Consider the following 16,554-nt stretch of genomic DNA (forward strand, 5'->3'; position numbering starts at 1 on the left):
AGGCGGTACACTTGCTGCAGGAGAACCTACATGGACACATCACTATCAGTGTTTCCATTAGGGTTCCTCATGGCTGCGCATACTATGGGTTTGGACAAATGCATAATGACATGCCTGCATCATTATACTATCATACAGAGCACTGTCACCCCCTACAACCCCTCTGTGCTCCCTCCCTCATCCCCAGAATCTGGTCCTTCCACCGTCTCCACAGTTTTGTCTTTTCCAAACTGTTATGTAGTTGGAATCATACAGCATGGAGCCTTTCCAGACTGGCTTATTTCACTTAGTAATACGCATTTAAGGTTCCTGCATGTCTTTTCATGCTTGATAGCTTGTTACTTTTTAGTGCTGAAAACTACTCTGCTGTCTGGATGTACCAGTTTATTTATCCATTCACCTGCTGAAGGACACCTTGGTTGCTTCCAAGATCTGGCAATGATGGATAAAGGTTCATGTGCAGGTTTGTGTGCAGACATACATTTTAATATCATTTGGGTAAATATGAGGAGTGTGATTGCTGGATCATACGAAAAGAGTGTCTGTTTTTGTAAGAAGCTGCCAAACCGTCTTCCACAGTAGCTGCGCTCTTTCACGTTCTCGCCAGCAGTGCGTGAGCGTTCCCGCTGCTCCGCTCCCTCGTCAGCGCTCGGTGCTGTCGGTGCTGCGATTTCAGCCGCTCTTAGAGGTGTGCAGAGGTCTCTCACGGCTGTTTCCACTTGCAGTTCCCTGATGACATGCGACGTGGGGCATCTGCTCGTCCGCTTGTTTGCTCTCTGTACATCTTCTTGGTGAAGTGTCTGTTTAGGTCTTTTGCCCATTTTAAAATCAGGTTGTTCATGTCCTTATTAATTTCTTGAGTTTGAAGTGTTTTCTGTATATGCCGGATAAGTCATTTATCAGATGTATGCTTTGCAAAGATTTGTGGCTTGTCTTCTTAATTTCTCGACAGTATCTTTCATACAGCATCAGTTTCTAATTTTGATGAAGCCCAGCTTATCAAGTCTTTCTTTCATGAGTTGTGCCTTGTGTAACTGACCAGGACCCCACGGGGCCTTCCTGGGACAGACCCCTCCCCCACACCCTCTGCTTTAGCCCCTCTCTGAAGCACCCAGATAACAGTATCTGACGCACGGTTCCTGAGTTGTTTTACAGATACTAAACCACCACCGATGGGAGACTTGATAACCATGAGCACAGGTGACCGTGACCTACTGGGGCCTAAGGATTGATGTAAACTCCCGTGACACCGACCAAGCAGAGGATTGTGCGAGAGCTGCTCACTTACCCTGGGACTCCCCTCCGTCACCTGGCCTTTAAAACGCTTTGCTGAAACCCACTGAGGAGTTCAGGCTCTCTGAGCACAAGCTGTCCTGGGCTCCTTGTATGGTACCTTGTGGATGCGGCTCGTCCATCACTGTTAGCTGGAAAGACTGTTTTCTCCATGGTGGTGCCTTTGCTCCTTTGTCAGAGATCAGTTGGCTATATTTAAGTAAGTGTATTTCTGGGCTCCCTATTCGGTTCCTTTTATCTGTTTTTCCCCCAATACCCCAGCACTGGGCTTACCACAGCTTTGTAGAACATCTTGAAGATAAGTAGGGTCACTCCTCCAACTTTGCTCTTTTCCTTCAACAGTGTTGGCTATTCTGTGTCTCTTGGCTATAAACTTTAGAATCAGTTTCTACAAACCTACAGAATAACTTGCTGGGATTTTGACTGAAATTGCATTGACTCTACAGATCAAGTTGGGAAGAAATTACATCTTGACAATGTTGAGTCGTCCTGTGCCTAAACATGGAATATCTCTCCATTTATTTAGTTCTTGCTTTCTTTCTTTCATCACAGTTTTGTAGTTTTCCTCACATAGATCTTGTACATATTTGTTAGATTTATACCTGCTAATGTAAGCAGTGTTTTGTTCTTCATTTCAAATTCCACTCGTCATTGCTAGCATCTAGGAAAGCAACTGACCTGTGCAGCTGTGTATCCTGCCACCTTGCTGCTCACCTGTTAACTCCACTTTTTTGTCAGTTCTTTCAGATCTTCTACAATCATGTCACCTGAACACAAAGCCAGTTTGTATCTCCCTTCTCAATCTGTGCACCTATTACTTCATTTCCTGCATTAACCAGAACTTCCGTGCGATGGTAAAAGGAGTGGTGAGAGGGGGCACCCTTACCTTGTTCCTGATCTTAGCCAGAAAGCTTCTAGCTTCTCACCACTAGCATGATGTTTAGGTGTAGGTTTTTGTATAAGCCCTTTATCAAGTTGAGGAAGTTCCCCTCCATTCTTACTCTGATGAGTTTCCGTTATGAACGGGCGTTGGATTTTTGTCACGTATCATGTAACCTGATCGTGTGATTTTTATTCTTCCACCTATTGACATGATTGCATTAACGGGTTTTTTCTAACATTGGCCAATTTAGCACACCTGGGACAAAGCCCACGTGGGTCATGGTGTATAATTCTCTTTATAAATTGTTGGATTTGAGTTGCTAATAGTTGGTGAGGATTTTTGAATCTATGTTCATGAGAGATACTGGTCTGTAGTTTTCTTGTAATGTCTGTCTGGTTTTAGTGTTAGGGTAACGCTGGCCTCATAAAAGAGTTAGGAATTATTCTCTCTGCCTCTATCTTCTGCAAGAGATGGTGGGAAATTGGTATCATTTCTTCCTTAAATGTTTGGTGGGATTCACCAGGGAACCTGTGTGAGTTATTTTTTTCACTTTCTAGATGGTGTCTTTTGAAGTGTAAATGCTTTTAGGTCTGATTTATCAATTTTGTTCTTTTATTATTTGTGCTTTTGGTGTTGTATTTAAGAAACCCAGTTTCTTAGTTTAGGTAATCACCTAACCCAAGACCATGAAGATTTACTCCTGTTTTCATCTAAGAAGTTTTATCATTTTAGTTCTTAAGTTTAGGTCTGGGACATTTTTGAGTTAATTTCTGTACAGTGTGAGGTAGAGATACAGATTTATCTTTCGCATTTGGACATCCAGTTGTCCTAGCACCATTCCCTAAATTTCTCATCCGTCAGCTGATTATAAATATAAGGGGTTATGGCTGAGCTCTCAGTCCTGTCCCATTGCTCAGTGCTGTCTGTCCTCACACTGTCACCACGTGGCCTTGATCGCTGCAGCTTGTACAAAGGTTTGAAAATGAGAAGGTAAGTTCTTCAACTTTGCCCTGGAAAACTACTTCATGAACCTCACAAGTTGTCTGTTCAACAGTAACAAAAGTAGGAGCTGTGGGCGTAATACAAGGGGTTCAATTATAAACTAAAAAAAAAAGTTTTGTGGTTAAAAGTAAGGGTTCTGGAGCCAGACAACCAGGCTCTGCCGTCACTAGCTGTGACATCTGGGGCAAGCTACCAACATCTCTGTGCCTTTTTTTCCCCATAAAGAAAAAGGAGAATCCTAAGAGTACCCGTCTCAGAGAGCAGTTGTGACTAAGTTTCTGAGTTGCTCAAGGCTCTTCGAATGGTGCCGGCACATCAGACACACTCAGCAAGCAGGCATCTCGATGCTCACTTCCAATGACACTTCAAGACACCGCGCATCCCCTCCCCCCGACTTACGGGAGTGTCCCCTAAAGGAGCAGTCATGGACGTGAGTCCAGACTTAGCTTCAGGAATGTTCAGGGCAGTGTTGTTTACAACAGAAAAACTGGAAATAGCGGGGTATTTGCTAAACTGGTATATTCCTATAAGGAAATAAAATTCTACCATACATGATTTTTAAAAAACATTTGATAACTTAGAATGCTGTTTGTGATCACTTAAAGAAAAAAATAGAAAAAAAATCAGGTATCTTATAGAACGAGGTATACAATATGATCACAGTGCATTTTAAAAATTAGTATATGGAAAAAGATTGGTACATGTGACGGTGTGTATGTGCATCAAACAAAAGTCCCTGGAGGATTTATACCAAAGTATCTAAAGCAATTGTCTCTGCTGGGTTAGAGAAACCTGTCTGGAAGCCAGCTTGAGGTAATGTGAAGAAAGGGCATTTCACATGTAATGTTTAGAAAAGGCAAATATACAGGGACAGAAAACAGCTGGGTGGTTGTCTGGAGCTGGGGAAGGGGTGGGGACTGACTGCAAATGAGCACCAGGGACCTGTTCGGCCCTACATTCCAAAACTGGATTGAGTCACGGTTGCATAACTCTATATACATCTCTATAAAAATCACTACATTGTACCCTTAAAACTGGCAAATCTTACAGTATGCAAATTACACCTCAACAAAACTTTAAAAGGAGGGAGGGATAATTTACTGTAAAATGGGATGGATATAAGGGGAGGTCTTCCCAGATCCTGGGGGAGCCCAGCCGAGACCTCTGGGGGAGGCCTCACCTGAAGTGTCCCTGAGACCGTCTCACCCTCCTCTTCTCTACAAACTGGCCCACAAACCAAACCAAACCAAAGTCTGCGGCCACCCAGAGCTCTGCACCCTGGCCACTAATCACACTCTCACTGCCATTCCTAGCGTGGATACAGTGTCCACCAGATACGGGCCACCCAGCTGCCCCAAAGGGGAACAGTTCCAGCTGGGCAGCTGCCATGTGGGTGTCAGCACTGCAGGGGCTCTGCCTGTAATGGCCTTCTGTGCGTGAGTCTCCTTTGGTCTTGGTGGCCCCCTGGGAACCACGCATCCCGGCACTCATCCTCACGAAGCCCTCCTGCAAGGTCTAGGAGCTGGGCTACGTGGCTGGCTCCGGCCGATGGGCCAGCAGTGAGCACGATGTACGGAGAGGCCCAAGAAGCACTTGCAATTGGGGTCTGTCATCCTGGAACGCTGGAAGAATGTTCCTTCTTGGAACCCTGCCACCAGGCCACGAGGTTGGAGGCAGCCATGTGGAGGGGCCCACCTGGAAGAGAACTGAGGCCCCTGGCCAGCACCCCAGGTGAACTACCAGAGGACGGCTGCTGCCCCCATGCCCCAGCCGGCACCCCGTGGGAAGAACCATCCAGAAAACCCTCAGACACCCAAGAGAAAATAAATAGCGATGGTTTTAAGCTGCTAGATTTGATTTTGTGGTGGTTTCTTATGTAGCAATAGGTAAGATACCCTTCATTCTCTTTGTCAGCAGAGAAGCTCTGGTAAATGCTAAGATGCACAACCTGTACCCCCAAGTGACGGGCCCCACCCAGGCCCCTGCTGCTCCTGCGGCGGTGCTCAGAATGCAGAACACTTGTCGGCATTACACTGAAGGGTGACGGACGCAGAAGACCTACTTAACGAGCTTAACCTAAGCTCACGGTGCTGCAACATGGAGGGCCGGGCATGGCTGGGATGCTCCAACCAGCAGTGCAAGGCTGGAGGAGCAGCAGGGTGTGTCTGCACAGTCGCAGTGAGCCTCCCCACAAGGTACGTATTTGCAAAGAAGGTTCCTCCCGCCTTAACTAAAGAGCGGAAGCTAACTTTGCCAGATCAGAGATGGGACTCAGGGACAGCATGTGCTTCCTCAGTGGTGCGCTGAGAACTCAGTGGCGTGTCCACGGCATTCCTGCCCAAGTGCCTGACAACTGAACAGGAGGAAACAGCAGACGTCCCTGCATCCCGGGACATCCTACAAACCAACCAGCCGGGACTCTTCAAGCACGGCCACATTAACAAAGACCGGGGCCAGCTTCTGATCACAGGAGACTGGAGAAGCACGACAACTGCAGGCGACAGCCGGCCTTGACTCTCTCTTGCTGTCAAGGGCAGCACTGGCACAGTCAGCGCGAAATGCAGCAGGTGCGTACGTTAGAACAGCGGCACGGGGTCGAGGCCACCGTCCCCGATTTTGGTCATTACGCAGTAGTGACGTAAGAACGTGCCTTACTTTCAGAAAGGCGCCCCAAGGTATTAAGGGTAACAGGGGTGCAGTGTCTACAATCCACTTTTAAATGGTTCAGGAAAAAAGTGCGGGTGTGCACACACGCAGATGTGTGTAAAGGAGGGTGTGAGTGTGTGAAATATTAACATCTAGGGAATGGGAATGAGGGCTATCTGGCTTTCTTTGTACCCTTTTGCAACTTTTCTTTTAAGACGGAAATTATGTAAGAATTAAAATAAAACATTTGAAAGATACTGTTTGGTGAGTCATTCCTTTTGAACCTTTGTTCCGACCACCCGGCTGGCTCTATAAAGTTCCTTCCTCCAGTCTGAATAGGGCTGAGTACTGCCTTTTGGCTCACACATCCCTCGGAACTGCGGGTGAAGCTTCGGGACCCCCCACAAACACCCACACTCATACACACCTGCCTTTCTACACGACCACCTCAGGTTATGAACCCTGACCTGGGAGACCAGCAAGGAAAACACCGACGGTCAGAGGTCCACGGGCAGAGCACGTGGGAAGAGAACGGCAGTCAGCCCGGGCCTCGGGGGGAGAGCCCCCTCTACTCGCACACCCTGCGGGCGGGCGCGGGGCGGCCGGGGCTCCTGCCCGCTGCTTTCCCTCTGCGTGCCCCGGGCACACAGTTCTGCAGCCTCTCAGGCCCCTTTCCTCTTCCCTAAAAGAGAGGCAACCACAGCACCAGCTCAAGGAGCCGCTGGGAGAATCAAGGGCTCAGGAACGGGGGCTGCCATGGTTTCCGACTTCAGCACCCGGGAGCTGGTCTGCGGGGGCCGCGCTGCCTCCGCCCGAGCCCACAGCCGAGCGCTCCAGGGCGCGCGGGCCCCGCCTACCGCTTGCCCTGCAGAGGCCCCAGCTGCCAACAATTCTTGTTTGTCCAAGACCCTCTGAGCCTCTGCTTTCACTCCCTGTGGAGCCTACTGCCTTTGGCTGGACATATCTTGGTATTTAATTTAGCCTTTGGCCACATTCAGGGTCACTGGAATGCTGGACTTTTGCCCGAACGTGAACACGCTAGCACAATACTCACTTTTTAGTCACTGCTCATCTCCAGCTTGAAATTCTCTCGCTGAATGACATGAGTGGTGAGGGGGCACAGAGTGCAGCCAAGTCTGCCCGGAGCCCTGGAGAGTTCGCCGCTGAGGAAAGGACGAGACTCAGGTCCCTACGCACAGACACACACCTGGGGGCTCATATGTGCAGGGGCTCCAACCACCCTCTCCCTCCAGTGCCAACTCCGCCTAGAGCTTTGGGGTGAAAAAAATCCATTAAACATTGAAACAGATACGCTCGGAGAGTAGGAGACAACGTGTCTATGATCTTAAGAACCTAGCCCTTAAGGGCCCTGCACGTGAGACAGTGACAGCTGGTCCCTCCCTATCTGTTGGGGTGCACAGTTTTCTAGAGAGTATTCAGCTTTCTTTGGATTCTCAGTGGGATTTGTGTCCCCAAAAGTTAAGAACCACTGCTCTTATACAGAGTTTGAAAGCAAAGTGATAAGACTGAAGCTCTGGCCACAGCCTGTCACAAGAAAGATTTTTATTTGTGAACACTGGATACGTCTGGATATGTTCCTGCTAAATCCAAAACCACCTGACTGACAGCCCATCTCCAACACCCACAAACACACCAACAGCTTCGCCCTGCAGACGAGACGGATTCTGTCCACGGCGGGTTCTACCCCACACCGCACTCCTCTGTACAGGGGCACGATGGAAACGGCAGCTGCATGGCTGCTCCAACCCCAAGCCCACTTCACAGGCCGGGAGAACGAGACCGAGTCCCAGGCCACGGCCCCGGCGGGAGATGCTCGTGTGAGAATGGGTGAAGTGACTCAGACACAAACACTGGGTTTATTTTGATTGTGACCAGAGTCAGGGAGAGACAATGGAGCCTCCGTGCCCTGGGGTCCTCCTGGGTCAGTGACAACGTATGACGGCTGGGAATGGGCTGGTGTCCCACCACGTTACCATCATAATCGCTCACCACCCCAGGACAGCACGGTGCCCTTCAGGCACATTTCTCACACTTCAAATGCGGGTAGATGCTTTCCCCTCAAGATGTCAGTCTAGACAATTCCTGCTTGACGGCTGTGGGTGATGGAGGCCAGCACACCGTGGTCTTGCCTGATGGCGGAGTCTCAGGTGTGGGGCGAAGGCCCGTCCAGAAAGGGCTGGACAGTGACTCTGAAGGGGCGCTCTCCTCGTCCCGCTGCCCACGCCTCTCATCTCCGCTGGGACGTGGGGGTGGGGGTCCCATCGCAGAGATCAGAACCCACAGGGGACGGTACCCGCCGTGGGTCCCCTGAAGACCCTTCTTGCTGAGTGCATGCGCCTCCCTGCGAAGAGCTGCACTCACGTCAGCGCCGGAGCCTCAGAAAGAACGCGTGTTTACACTCTGTGCTCTCCAAGGGGTAATATTTATCATAAAAATCTAAAACATACTCTTCAGTCTTGAATCCAAACTTCTGGTAGAGCAGCATGGCGGGGTTGCTTGCTGAGACGTGAAGGGTCACGTCCTTGCCCATGCAGGTCTGCCGAAAGAGCGGAAAAACACAAGGTGAAAACGAAAAAGCCGGAGGGAAAATGAGTGGGTGAGGAAACTCTTTTAAGTGTCGGGAGTCAGTTATGGAAACTGGTGAGATGGGGACTGAAGATGAGACACTGTAACGCCCAGCAACCGCAGGACACCCAACACCGCTCTGCTGCCAAGCACAACCCTCACCGGAATGCACATCGAGACTAAGGAGGTGGATGGTAAGCTGGCTCTTCCTCTTTGAAGCAGAGCCAAGGGGAATATTTCGTTGTCAACTGTTTTATACTTCAATTACATTAAATATATCAAACAAATCAGTACCAAACACTGTGACAATCTTGAAGAAACAGAGAACAGGAGTTCTGCTTTTACAAAGTAGGTCTCAGCTTACAAGGGAACTGTGAAAACCCCTTCCTAGACCCACGAGGAAGGATGTTAAACTATGTGGTCAGAAAGGAAATATCAAGACTTCCATTTAGTGCTACAACCCGACTACTCCGTGTGGACCTTCTGAACCCAAGACCACCTCTCTTCACTCCCAAACGGCACACAACTGAGGTTTCCACGTTCAGCATCGGCCTGTCCTCGGGCAAGACAGCAGCACTGGTCCTATCAACTCCAGGCAAGCCCTGAGGTTCTCATGTTCACCAAGGAGGATAAAGCATGCAGAAGGGCACATAAGTTCAGAACTCGGTCTTTAGTGGGGTGGCGTTGAGATCCTGGACTTGATCCTTGAGATTTTATAATCCCAGGATCCTCAAGGCTTCTATACTAAGAGGACTCGCCCCCGTCAAGGGTAGACAGATACCGGAGGGTGGGTATGGCTCGGTGGTAGAGCGCACGCTTAGCATGCACGAGGTCCTGGGTTCAATTCCCGGTACCTCCACTGAAAAAAAAAAAAGTAGACAGATCTCTTCTCTTCTCTGCTCAACTCACATTTTGCATCCAAAGGCATTTTTAGGACAAGGATGAGCCACCAGCACAGGGAGGACAAAAGCGTGCACTCACTGCAAAGGCACAGTCCCAGCAGGGCCACCCTGAGACGGCTGACGACCAGGCAGCACCGCGTCTGTGTCTGCGTTTACGGTCTGGCTGGCTGGGGGCCAGGCTCCCACATACAAAGATGGACACTCCTCCCAGCGAGGCTCAGTAAGGACCAACTGCGCCGCTAAAATGTCATCCCTGCCCTGCACGCAGGCCCTTGCAGTGAAGAAAGGAGACGTCCGTGGCCGTCCTGCCAGGATGAGGTGAACACATGGAGGCTGCCTCTGTGAACAGAGGGCAGAGACACAGGGGGCGGGGGACACGGAGGTAACTGAGAAGGTCTCAGGTGAAGACAACACGGGGCAGCTCACACTAACTGCCAGGAGAGGAGAGGAGAGAGCAATTTCTAAGAAGACAGTTCTCAAGGTTCTCGCCAACACTGGGGAATTACTGAGCTAGTTTCATTAAAAAATTGGAAAAAAACAATGCATCATCTCCTTTCTCTATTTAAGGCATCTTGCCCACATGACACACAGTCCTCCATATCAAATGGTACGGGACTTAGAAAATCAGTTATCAGAAAAGTTCTGGGGAAAACAATCCTTGCCTGTTTTTCTGTTAGGAGATAAATATATGGTCTACTTTCTTCAAAGTGATACAAAGAAAAAAGAAGAAGTGATACAGAGACCAAAGGACAAATTACTTAGAAGGTTCATATCAATGAAAACAACGGCAGTAAAACCAAAACCAATCAGCAGGACGCAAGTACTACTGATGGATACAGTTTTGTTGAAATGTCTGCAAATACTGAAGAACCACACATCGCAGCTCCACCCCAGTGTCGGCGGCTCGGCAGCTCGGTGGTGGGGGGGCTCCCAGGGCAGCAGCAGCTGCAGCGGGCGGCTCACGCGCTTTGGGCTCATCTTCGGTGTCTTCCTTACTTCATTCACTACACATGCTCACAAAGTCCTTGAAACCTGGGTCTGCGGAGTGACCTTCTCAGGGGTGAAGGTTTCTGTCTGTGTGTCAGTAACCTCATGGACGACAGAGACCGGCTCCTCTCACCTGGCATCACCTCCCCGGAAGCAGCCTCAGCCCTCGGCTGGGCCCCTCAGAAGCCCGAGGTGGGGGGTGGGGGAGACAAGGAGCAGACACAACATACCTGAATCAGGTGGTAAATCATGAATGTCGCAATCCCCGCTCTTCTCCACTCAGGATGGACGAACAGAAATGAAATGTAAGCCTCGTTGTACTTCACGTCGGGAACCATGAAGCCAAAGGCGATGATGACCTTTTTATAGAGGACCACGACACTGAAGTCAGGGTACTGCAAGCACTCGGACAGGTCAACGCCTGGGGGGGACACGCTCAGAGTCACGCCTGGGCACCGGGCTTAGCAGTGCCACCTGCACGCTGAAAATACCCAAGCTGGAGACAGACGCTACCACAGACACCACACATTCAGATCAGACAAGAAACAGCGAATTTCAGAAAATATCAAAATTAGCATTGACTCGTCTAAACACATACGTGAAAAGAAGAGCAGCGGGAGGGGTGGGCACGGGAGCACACGGCCCAGAGCCAGCACACCTGGCTCTGAACTCGGGCCCTGGGCCACATGTGTCAGCCAGCACATCCCTAACGTCCCCGCCCCAGTGCCTGCCTCGGGTGAGAGGGGCACACAGCCAGACCACAGGGCTAGGGAAAGACCCCTCTGAGACCGCCCAGTCACTGTGTTCTTAACCTCACACACAGACAAGTGATCAGCTCTTTGGTACAAAGGCCACATTTTAGTTTAACAAAGGAGTTAAATATAGCATGATCCCATGCTTAATGTATGGAAGGCATCCTGAGCAGGGGCAGGAGTAGCAGGCCCTCCCAGAATGCTCCTTCCTGCTCCCGTCCCACTCCTCCCACCACATGCATGGTGACACGATTTCAGACAATAAAAGCAACACAGCTCTCATCCTGACGAAATCTCATCTAACATCTGGAAGACCTGTTTTATTTCCTTTACAGTTCAAAGCAGTGCAGTGAAACAGGTCCACAAAGAATGTGCCTGTAATTAGCAAGGAAAATGTGTTCCTTTAACTGGTGGCTCTGATCTTCAGATAAAATGTTAAGGCTGATAAACTGACGAACCACATTGGGTGGTTCTTATTTTCAAAGTCTGTGGTTGGGGTATTTGGCTTTTTAAAAACAACTTTTGGCTGTACTAACACTCTCTAAGGAACAGCTAAATTAACAAAACATACAGAAATAATTGAACAAAAATCAAAAGTGTCCAAACATGCCCAAGCTGCCAGCCTGTGTGCTGCTGATGGACATAACCTGGTATCTAAACATATACAGAAGCAAAACAGGGTGAACTGTTTATTCTGGAAGTGGGGACAAACAGGGAAGAGAAACAAACAAAAACACTGTGTATTAACTGCTGGCTGCTTCTTGATCTTAAGAAAAAACGGTGCTTATATTGTAATATTTTGGTGTCAGTAGAGACAAACGGAATGAAATCACATGAGTAAAGGTTCTGGGGTCATAAGACACAGTCTGATTTTAAAACCTGCAGAAGTGAACTGTACAGAAAATGGACTTGCCTAGTTGGAGAGGAGAGAACATACCAGGCCAGAAGAACTCCTGACACATGGAGTTTATCGTTGGGATGTGGTTCGGCCGGACATAGCAGTAATCAAGAGGCGCGTCGGGCTCCGGCATCCAGTGAGGGTCGTCCCTGTGCAGGTGGGAACGAATCTGTGACAGCAGCTGCAGTTTGGGCGGCTTTGTCTCATAATCACGCCTCCAGAACCCAGAAAGTAAACAAACCGAAGTCAAGAAAAATACCTATTGTTCCTAGCCATTTGATTCACACAAACTCTGTGAGCTGCTTGAAATTTTAAATCAATTTGTGCTACTTTTTATGGTAGCCAGCTTAACAGCTACAATACTTCTCTGGTATGAAATTTAAAATTCACTCTATTAATATTTGTCAGACTAACTCCCTCTGTACCTTCCAGGAACTCTACTAGTGCTGGCGAGCCTTAAGAACAGAGTAGGGAGACAGAAACAGCATCCTAATTCAACGCTTTGAGTGCTCGGACCCAGGACAGAGCCCGGGGACGAAGGTCCAGCAGCTATGGGGACGAAGAGAGTGGGGCCCGCTCACACGTGTCTTCAGGGAAGGGCAGTGCGGGGCAAGGAGGATCACATGACTTGGGGCTGCAGAGACAACTGTCAGTCAGCCGCATGCAGCCCAGAGCTGGGGCCTCTCTGGCCAGCTCAGCTGCCACGGCACTGCCCACACAAGGACACTCATCATTAGCCTGGACACAGGCCCAACTGAGACATGGCTCCCATTTCTTCATTTCACAAACTGCTAAATATATACAGCTTTAAAATTTAAAGCAAAACAATGAATATGATAATCACAATGGACAGAGTTAACTTAATCTTATCTTTCTTGTTTCTTTCAAAGGATCATCCTTTGTGCAGAAAAGTACAGTTGAAACCAGCCAAGGATGAGACCGGACATGGAGCACAGATCGGTCCTTGCCAATGCCAGCTCACAGGTTTTGGTCTTTATTCACTCCCATAGGGGAACAGGGCTCGAAAACCACAAACGTTACCCCCATGACACGCAACGTGACTGCGCCTCTCTGTACACCTGATGTAAGGTTTCAGGATCCGAGAGGTGTACGGGCTGACAATACTCTGGTCCACAGCCATGTCTTCCGATCCCACCAAACGGTACAAAAACTTGGTGGTCTGGTGCCGAAACCCTTTCCTGGACGGCAAGGCAGTCTGTGAGAAAGACACACGAGTTACATAAAAATAAAACTACTTAACAGATTGGTTTAACTTCTACAGATAAGCAGTATAATGACATTTTTGTGTGTCAGAAAGTAGGTCTTTCTACGTTACTTATTTGGAAAGCTCGAGTTTCAGGACAGACTTCGTAGGCACCTTTGGATAAAACTGGAAATAAAAAAATAACCCTGGTTGTAATCGTTTAAAAATCAAAATTAATTTTTAAGATTTTAAAGTTATGTAAAAAATTTAAAAGACATTTAAATGAGTGAAATGCAGAACTGATTGGATTTACAGCTTCTCCAGTTTTCATTTTGTCCATGTCACACCTTGAATCCATTCATCAAATATTAACCTGCACGAGCATTAAGCAGGTAAGACACACACGGCTCACGTTTTGGGAGCCATCTCTGTTGTCACAGAAGCATTACTGCTGTGCTCATGTGTGGGTTCATTAAAATATGTCTCTACTGAGTAAATCAGACGCTAGCAGGACCGAGGGAGATGACTGGCCCTAAAACAAGTCACGATGGGGGAGAGCCTGCCTGGAGCGCCATGGAGGATGTGGCCTCTGCTCCTCATGAGGGCCCAGCAGAACGGGCGGAGACGCCTGCTCTCCAGAGCTGCTCCAGGGCCCTCAGTCATGTTGTAACAGAACACGGACAATTAGGGTTTTATAGCAAAGAGCTCAGATGGGAGATTAAAAGGCACATCTACAAAGTGGTTTGCCAAGGGCTGGATGAAGTTTAGAAACCTAAGGTGTTTTTGTACAGTTTGCTCTCAGCCTAGAAAATAACTTAGCTGGAAGGAGAGCAAGAATTTCTTCTTTAACGATTTGCTCTGATTACTTTCCCAAACTGGACACCAACACTTTCAAAGGCCAGCCCTGAAATTCTTTCCAGACTTTAAGTTTCAAACTGAAATTCAAAGTTGTGGTATAGTTTCCAAATGGGCCCAACACTTCCTCCCATGCCTGAAGGTACATGTATCTCCTCTCATCAAAAGGCAGAGCCACCTCCCCTCCCCGGGTGGGCCCGGGACAGGCTTGCCCAATCAGAAAGTGGCGGAAGTTAACATCCTGGGCCTCGGAGCCCAGGCCTTAAGAGAACTGGCGGCTTCCACTTTCTCCCCTTTGAGCCCAGCAGCCACGGTGTCCAGGCTGGACCACTGAGTGACGAGAGGCCACACGGAGACAGGCTCCGGAGGAAGAGAGGCCACCCTGGTCGTTCCAGCCTGGACCCAGCCCCAGCAGAGTGCAGTCACAAGGCTGCAGCCGCCTTCATTTAGCACAAGTGGGAGAATCACCCAGGTGAGCCCGGTGAACCCTCAGACTCAGAAGAAATAGGAAATAGTTACTGTCTTCAGCCACTAAGTTGTGGGGTGGCTTGTAACGCAGCAAGAGAACCAGAACACCAGCCACCGAGCCCAGGAAACAGCCTCTGGTTAATGTGCCGGGGTGAGCCTGCGAAGCCCCGTCGCTGCCACACGGTCCCCACCTTCCTGCCAGCGCCCCTGCTTCACGCAGCCAAGGGCGCCCTCGGCGTCTGCCGCGACCACTGCCCCTGCTCCTAGTGGTCTCCCTGCCGCCACGCTACCCCACGCTAGCCACCTCCAGAGTCAGATTCTTCTTTGAAAACGAATAAATTCACATCCTTCGACTAAAACTCCCACGTGGCCTCCTGCTGTACGTTTAGAACACAACTCAAGGCAAAGGAGGGTTTAGCTCCGCAGTAGAGTGTACGCTTTGTAGGCACAGGGTCCTGGGTTCAATCCCCAGTGCCTCCATTAAAAATGATAATAAATAAGCCTAATTACCTACCCCCTCAAAAAAACCAAACAAACAGAGTTTAAAAAAAAAGGTAGGGGAGGGTATAGCTCAGTGGTACAGTGCATGCTTGGCATACAGAGGGTCCTGGGTTCAATCCCCAGTACCTCCATTAAGATAAATAAATAAATAAGCCTAATTACTCCCCAAAACAAAAACAAAAAGCCCCACAAATAATTTTTTAAAAGATAGGATAAAAATCAGGGGGAAAAAGAAGACTACAACTCAAACTTGTTTCCTGTGACCCGCAGGACCAGGCCGGGTTCTCTTCAAGGCATATCTCCCACCACCCCCTCCTCTGCCATCAAATGATCCAGTGCCACACGCTGAACAACTCCCACCTCAGCCCGGCTCCTGCCTGCGGATCAGGACATGGTTAGAGCGTCACCTCCACAGAAAGTGGCGTCTACTTCTGCGCTCAGCACAGCGCTCACCTTGTGGGAGGTGCTCCTGCGGGTAGGCTGGTCAGTACTATCATCTCCCTGCTCACCTCCTCTGTCTGAATTCACTGCACACCCCCTGCTAGACTGGTGCTTGGCACATGTGAAGTATTCAACTTCCATTGGTTGAATGACAAAGTGGTGGGGGAAAAGTGTCTCAAAGTCAAATAAGTTTGGAAATTTGTTAAGTGAGTTTCTTCAAACTCCTAGTTCTAAACAAAATGGAGCACCACGTGGGCTGCTGGGTCCCTACCTCAAACCTAACCTGACAGATGCCTCAAAAGTGAAAGGAAGATGGGACAGAAGGGCTATGAGAACCCCCGGGGGATGGATGGGGGCTGGTACCCGTGAGGGCAGCCAGGGCGGAGAAAGGCTCTGCCCAAAGCTGGGGACAGGCCCGGGGGTCAGGCCACTCCCCCTCCCAAGCTCTGCTCTGCTAGACCTCGGCCACCTTCCCCAGCAAGCATCAACCAGAGCAGCAGAGAAACTTCCTGAGGTGGGTACCCCAGTCAGCCAGCCCCAGCTCCCCACGACCGCAGGCAGTAACAGCAGAGGGAGGTACCAAGGAGCTCCAGGCCAGACACCCCGGGAGGTTCCCTGAGGTGAGGGTGCGGATTCTAGAGAAAGGTGACGATGGGAATGGCTGAGCCCTGAGTTTCCCATTTTGCAAAACTTGTCCAGAGAGGACAAGCCAGGAGCCAGGCTCCTGCCCTCCCTCCAGGTGTACCTGACCAGCAAGGGCGGCAGGTGAGACAAAGGGGAAATGAGTTGACAGGGAAAAGACTCAAGACGTGAATACGGATCACAAGACAACAAAAGAAGGATAAACTAAACAAACCATACTGGAAAAAGGCAGAATTAACTAACTCGACAGACAAGGATTTCAAAAAGCACACCAAGCAGTCATCAGGGAAATGCAAACCAGAGCTACAATGAGACAGCACTTGCCGCCCACCAGGCCAGCTAGAAGCCAAAGACAGAAGATGACACGCGAGAACTGGGGATGCGCGAAGGAACCAGAGTCTTCACACACTGCTGGGGGAGTATCAAATGGCGTGTCACTGCCAGTCAAGCCAGCCTGGCAGTTCTCCAACAAGTTAAACACAACATTGTCATTT

At 49.4% G+C, this 16,554-nt stretch overlaps 1 protein-coding gene across 2 annotated transcripts in view; it reads right to left on the reverse strand.

Moving 5' to 3' along the window:
- Positions 1-7,682: 7,682 nt before the first annotated feature.
- The window catches only part of KAT14 (lysine acetyltransferase 14), a 29,983-nt gene continuing 21,111 nt past the window's right edge, over positions 7,683-16,554 (reverse strand). Inside the window, exons 7-10 of one of the 2 annotated variants that reach the window (XM_031674432.2) lie at positions 13,029-13,165; positions 11,989-12,164; positions 10,530-10,720; positions 7,683-8,381 (exon numbers count right to left, since the gene is read on the reverse strand). In XM_031674432.2, the coding sequence (XP_031530292.2) occupies positions 8,208-8,381; positions 10,530-10,720; positions 11,989-12,164; positions 13,029-13,165 (678 nt within the window). In that variant the 3' untranslated portion in view covers positions 7,683-8,207. The remainder of the gene's footprint in view (positions 8,382-10,529; positions 10,721-11,988; positions 12,165-13,028; positions 13,166-16,554) is intronic. The other variant, XM_072943722.1, reaches the window with a different exon arrangement.

The sequence above is a fragment of the Vicugna pacos genome, chromosome 19 (assembly GCF_048564905.1).
Source record: "Vicugna pacos chromosome 19, VicPac4, whole genome shotgun sequence".
In the NCBI taxonomy this organism is placed as follows: domain Eukaryota; kingdom Metazoa; phylum Chordata; class Mammalia; order Artiodactyla; family Camelidae; genus Vicugna; species Vicugna pacos.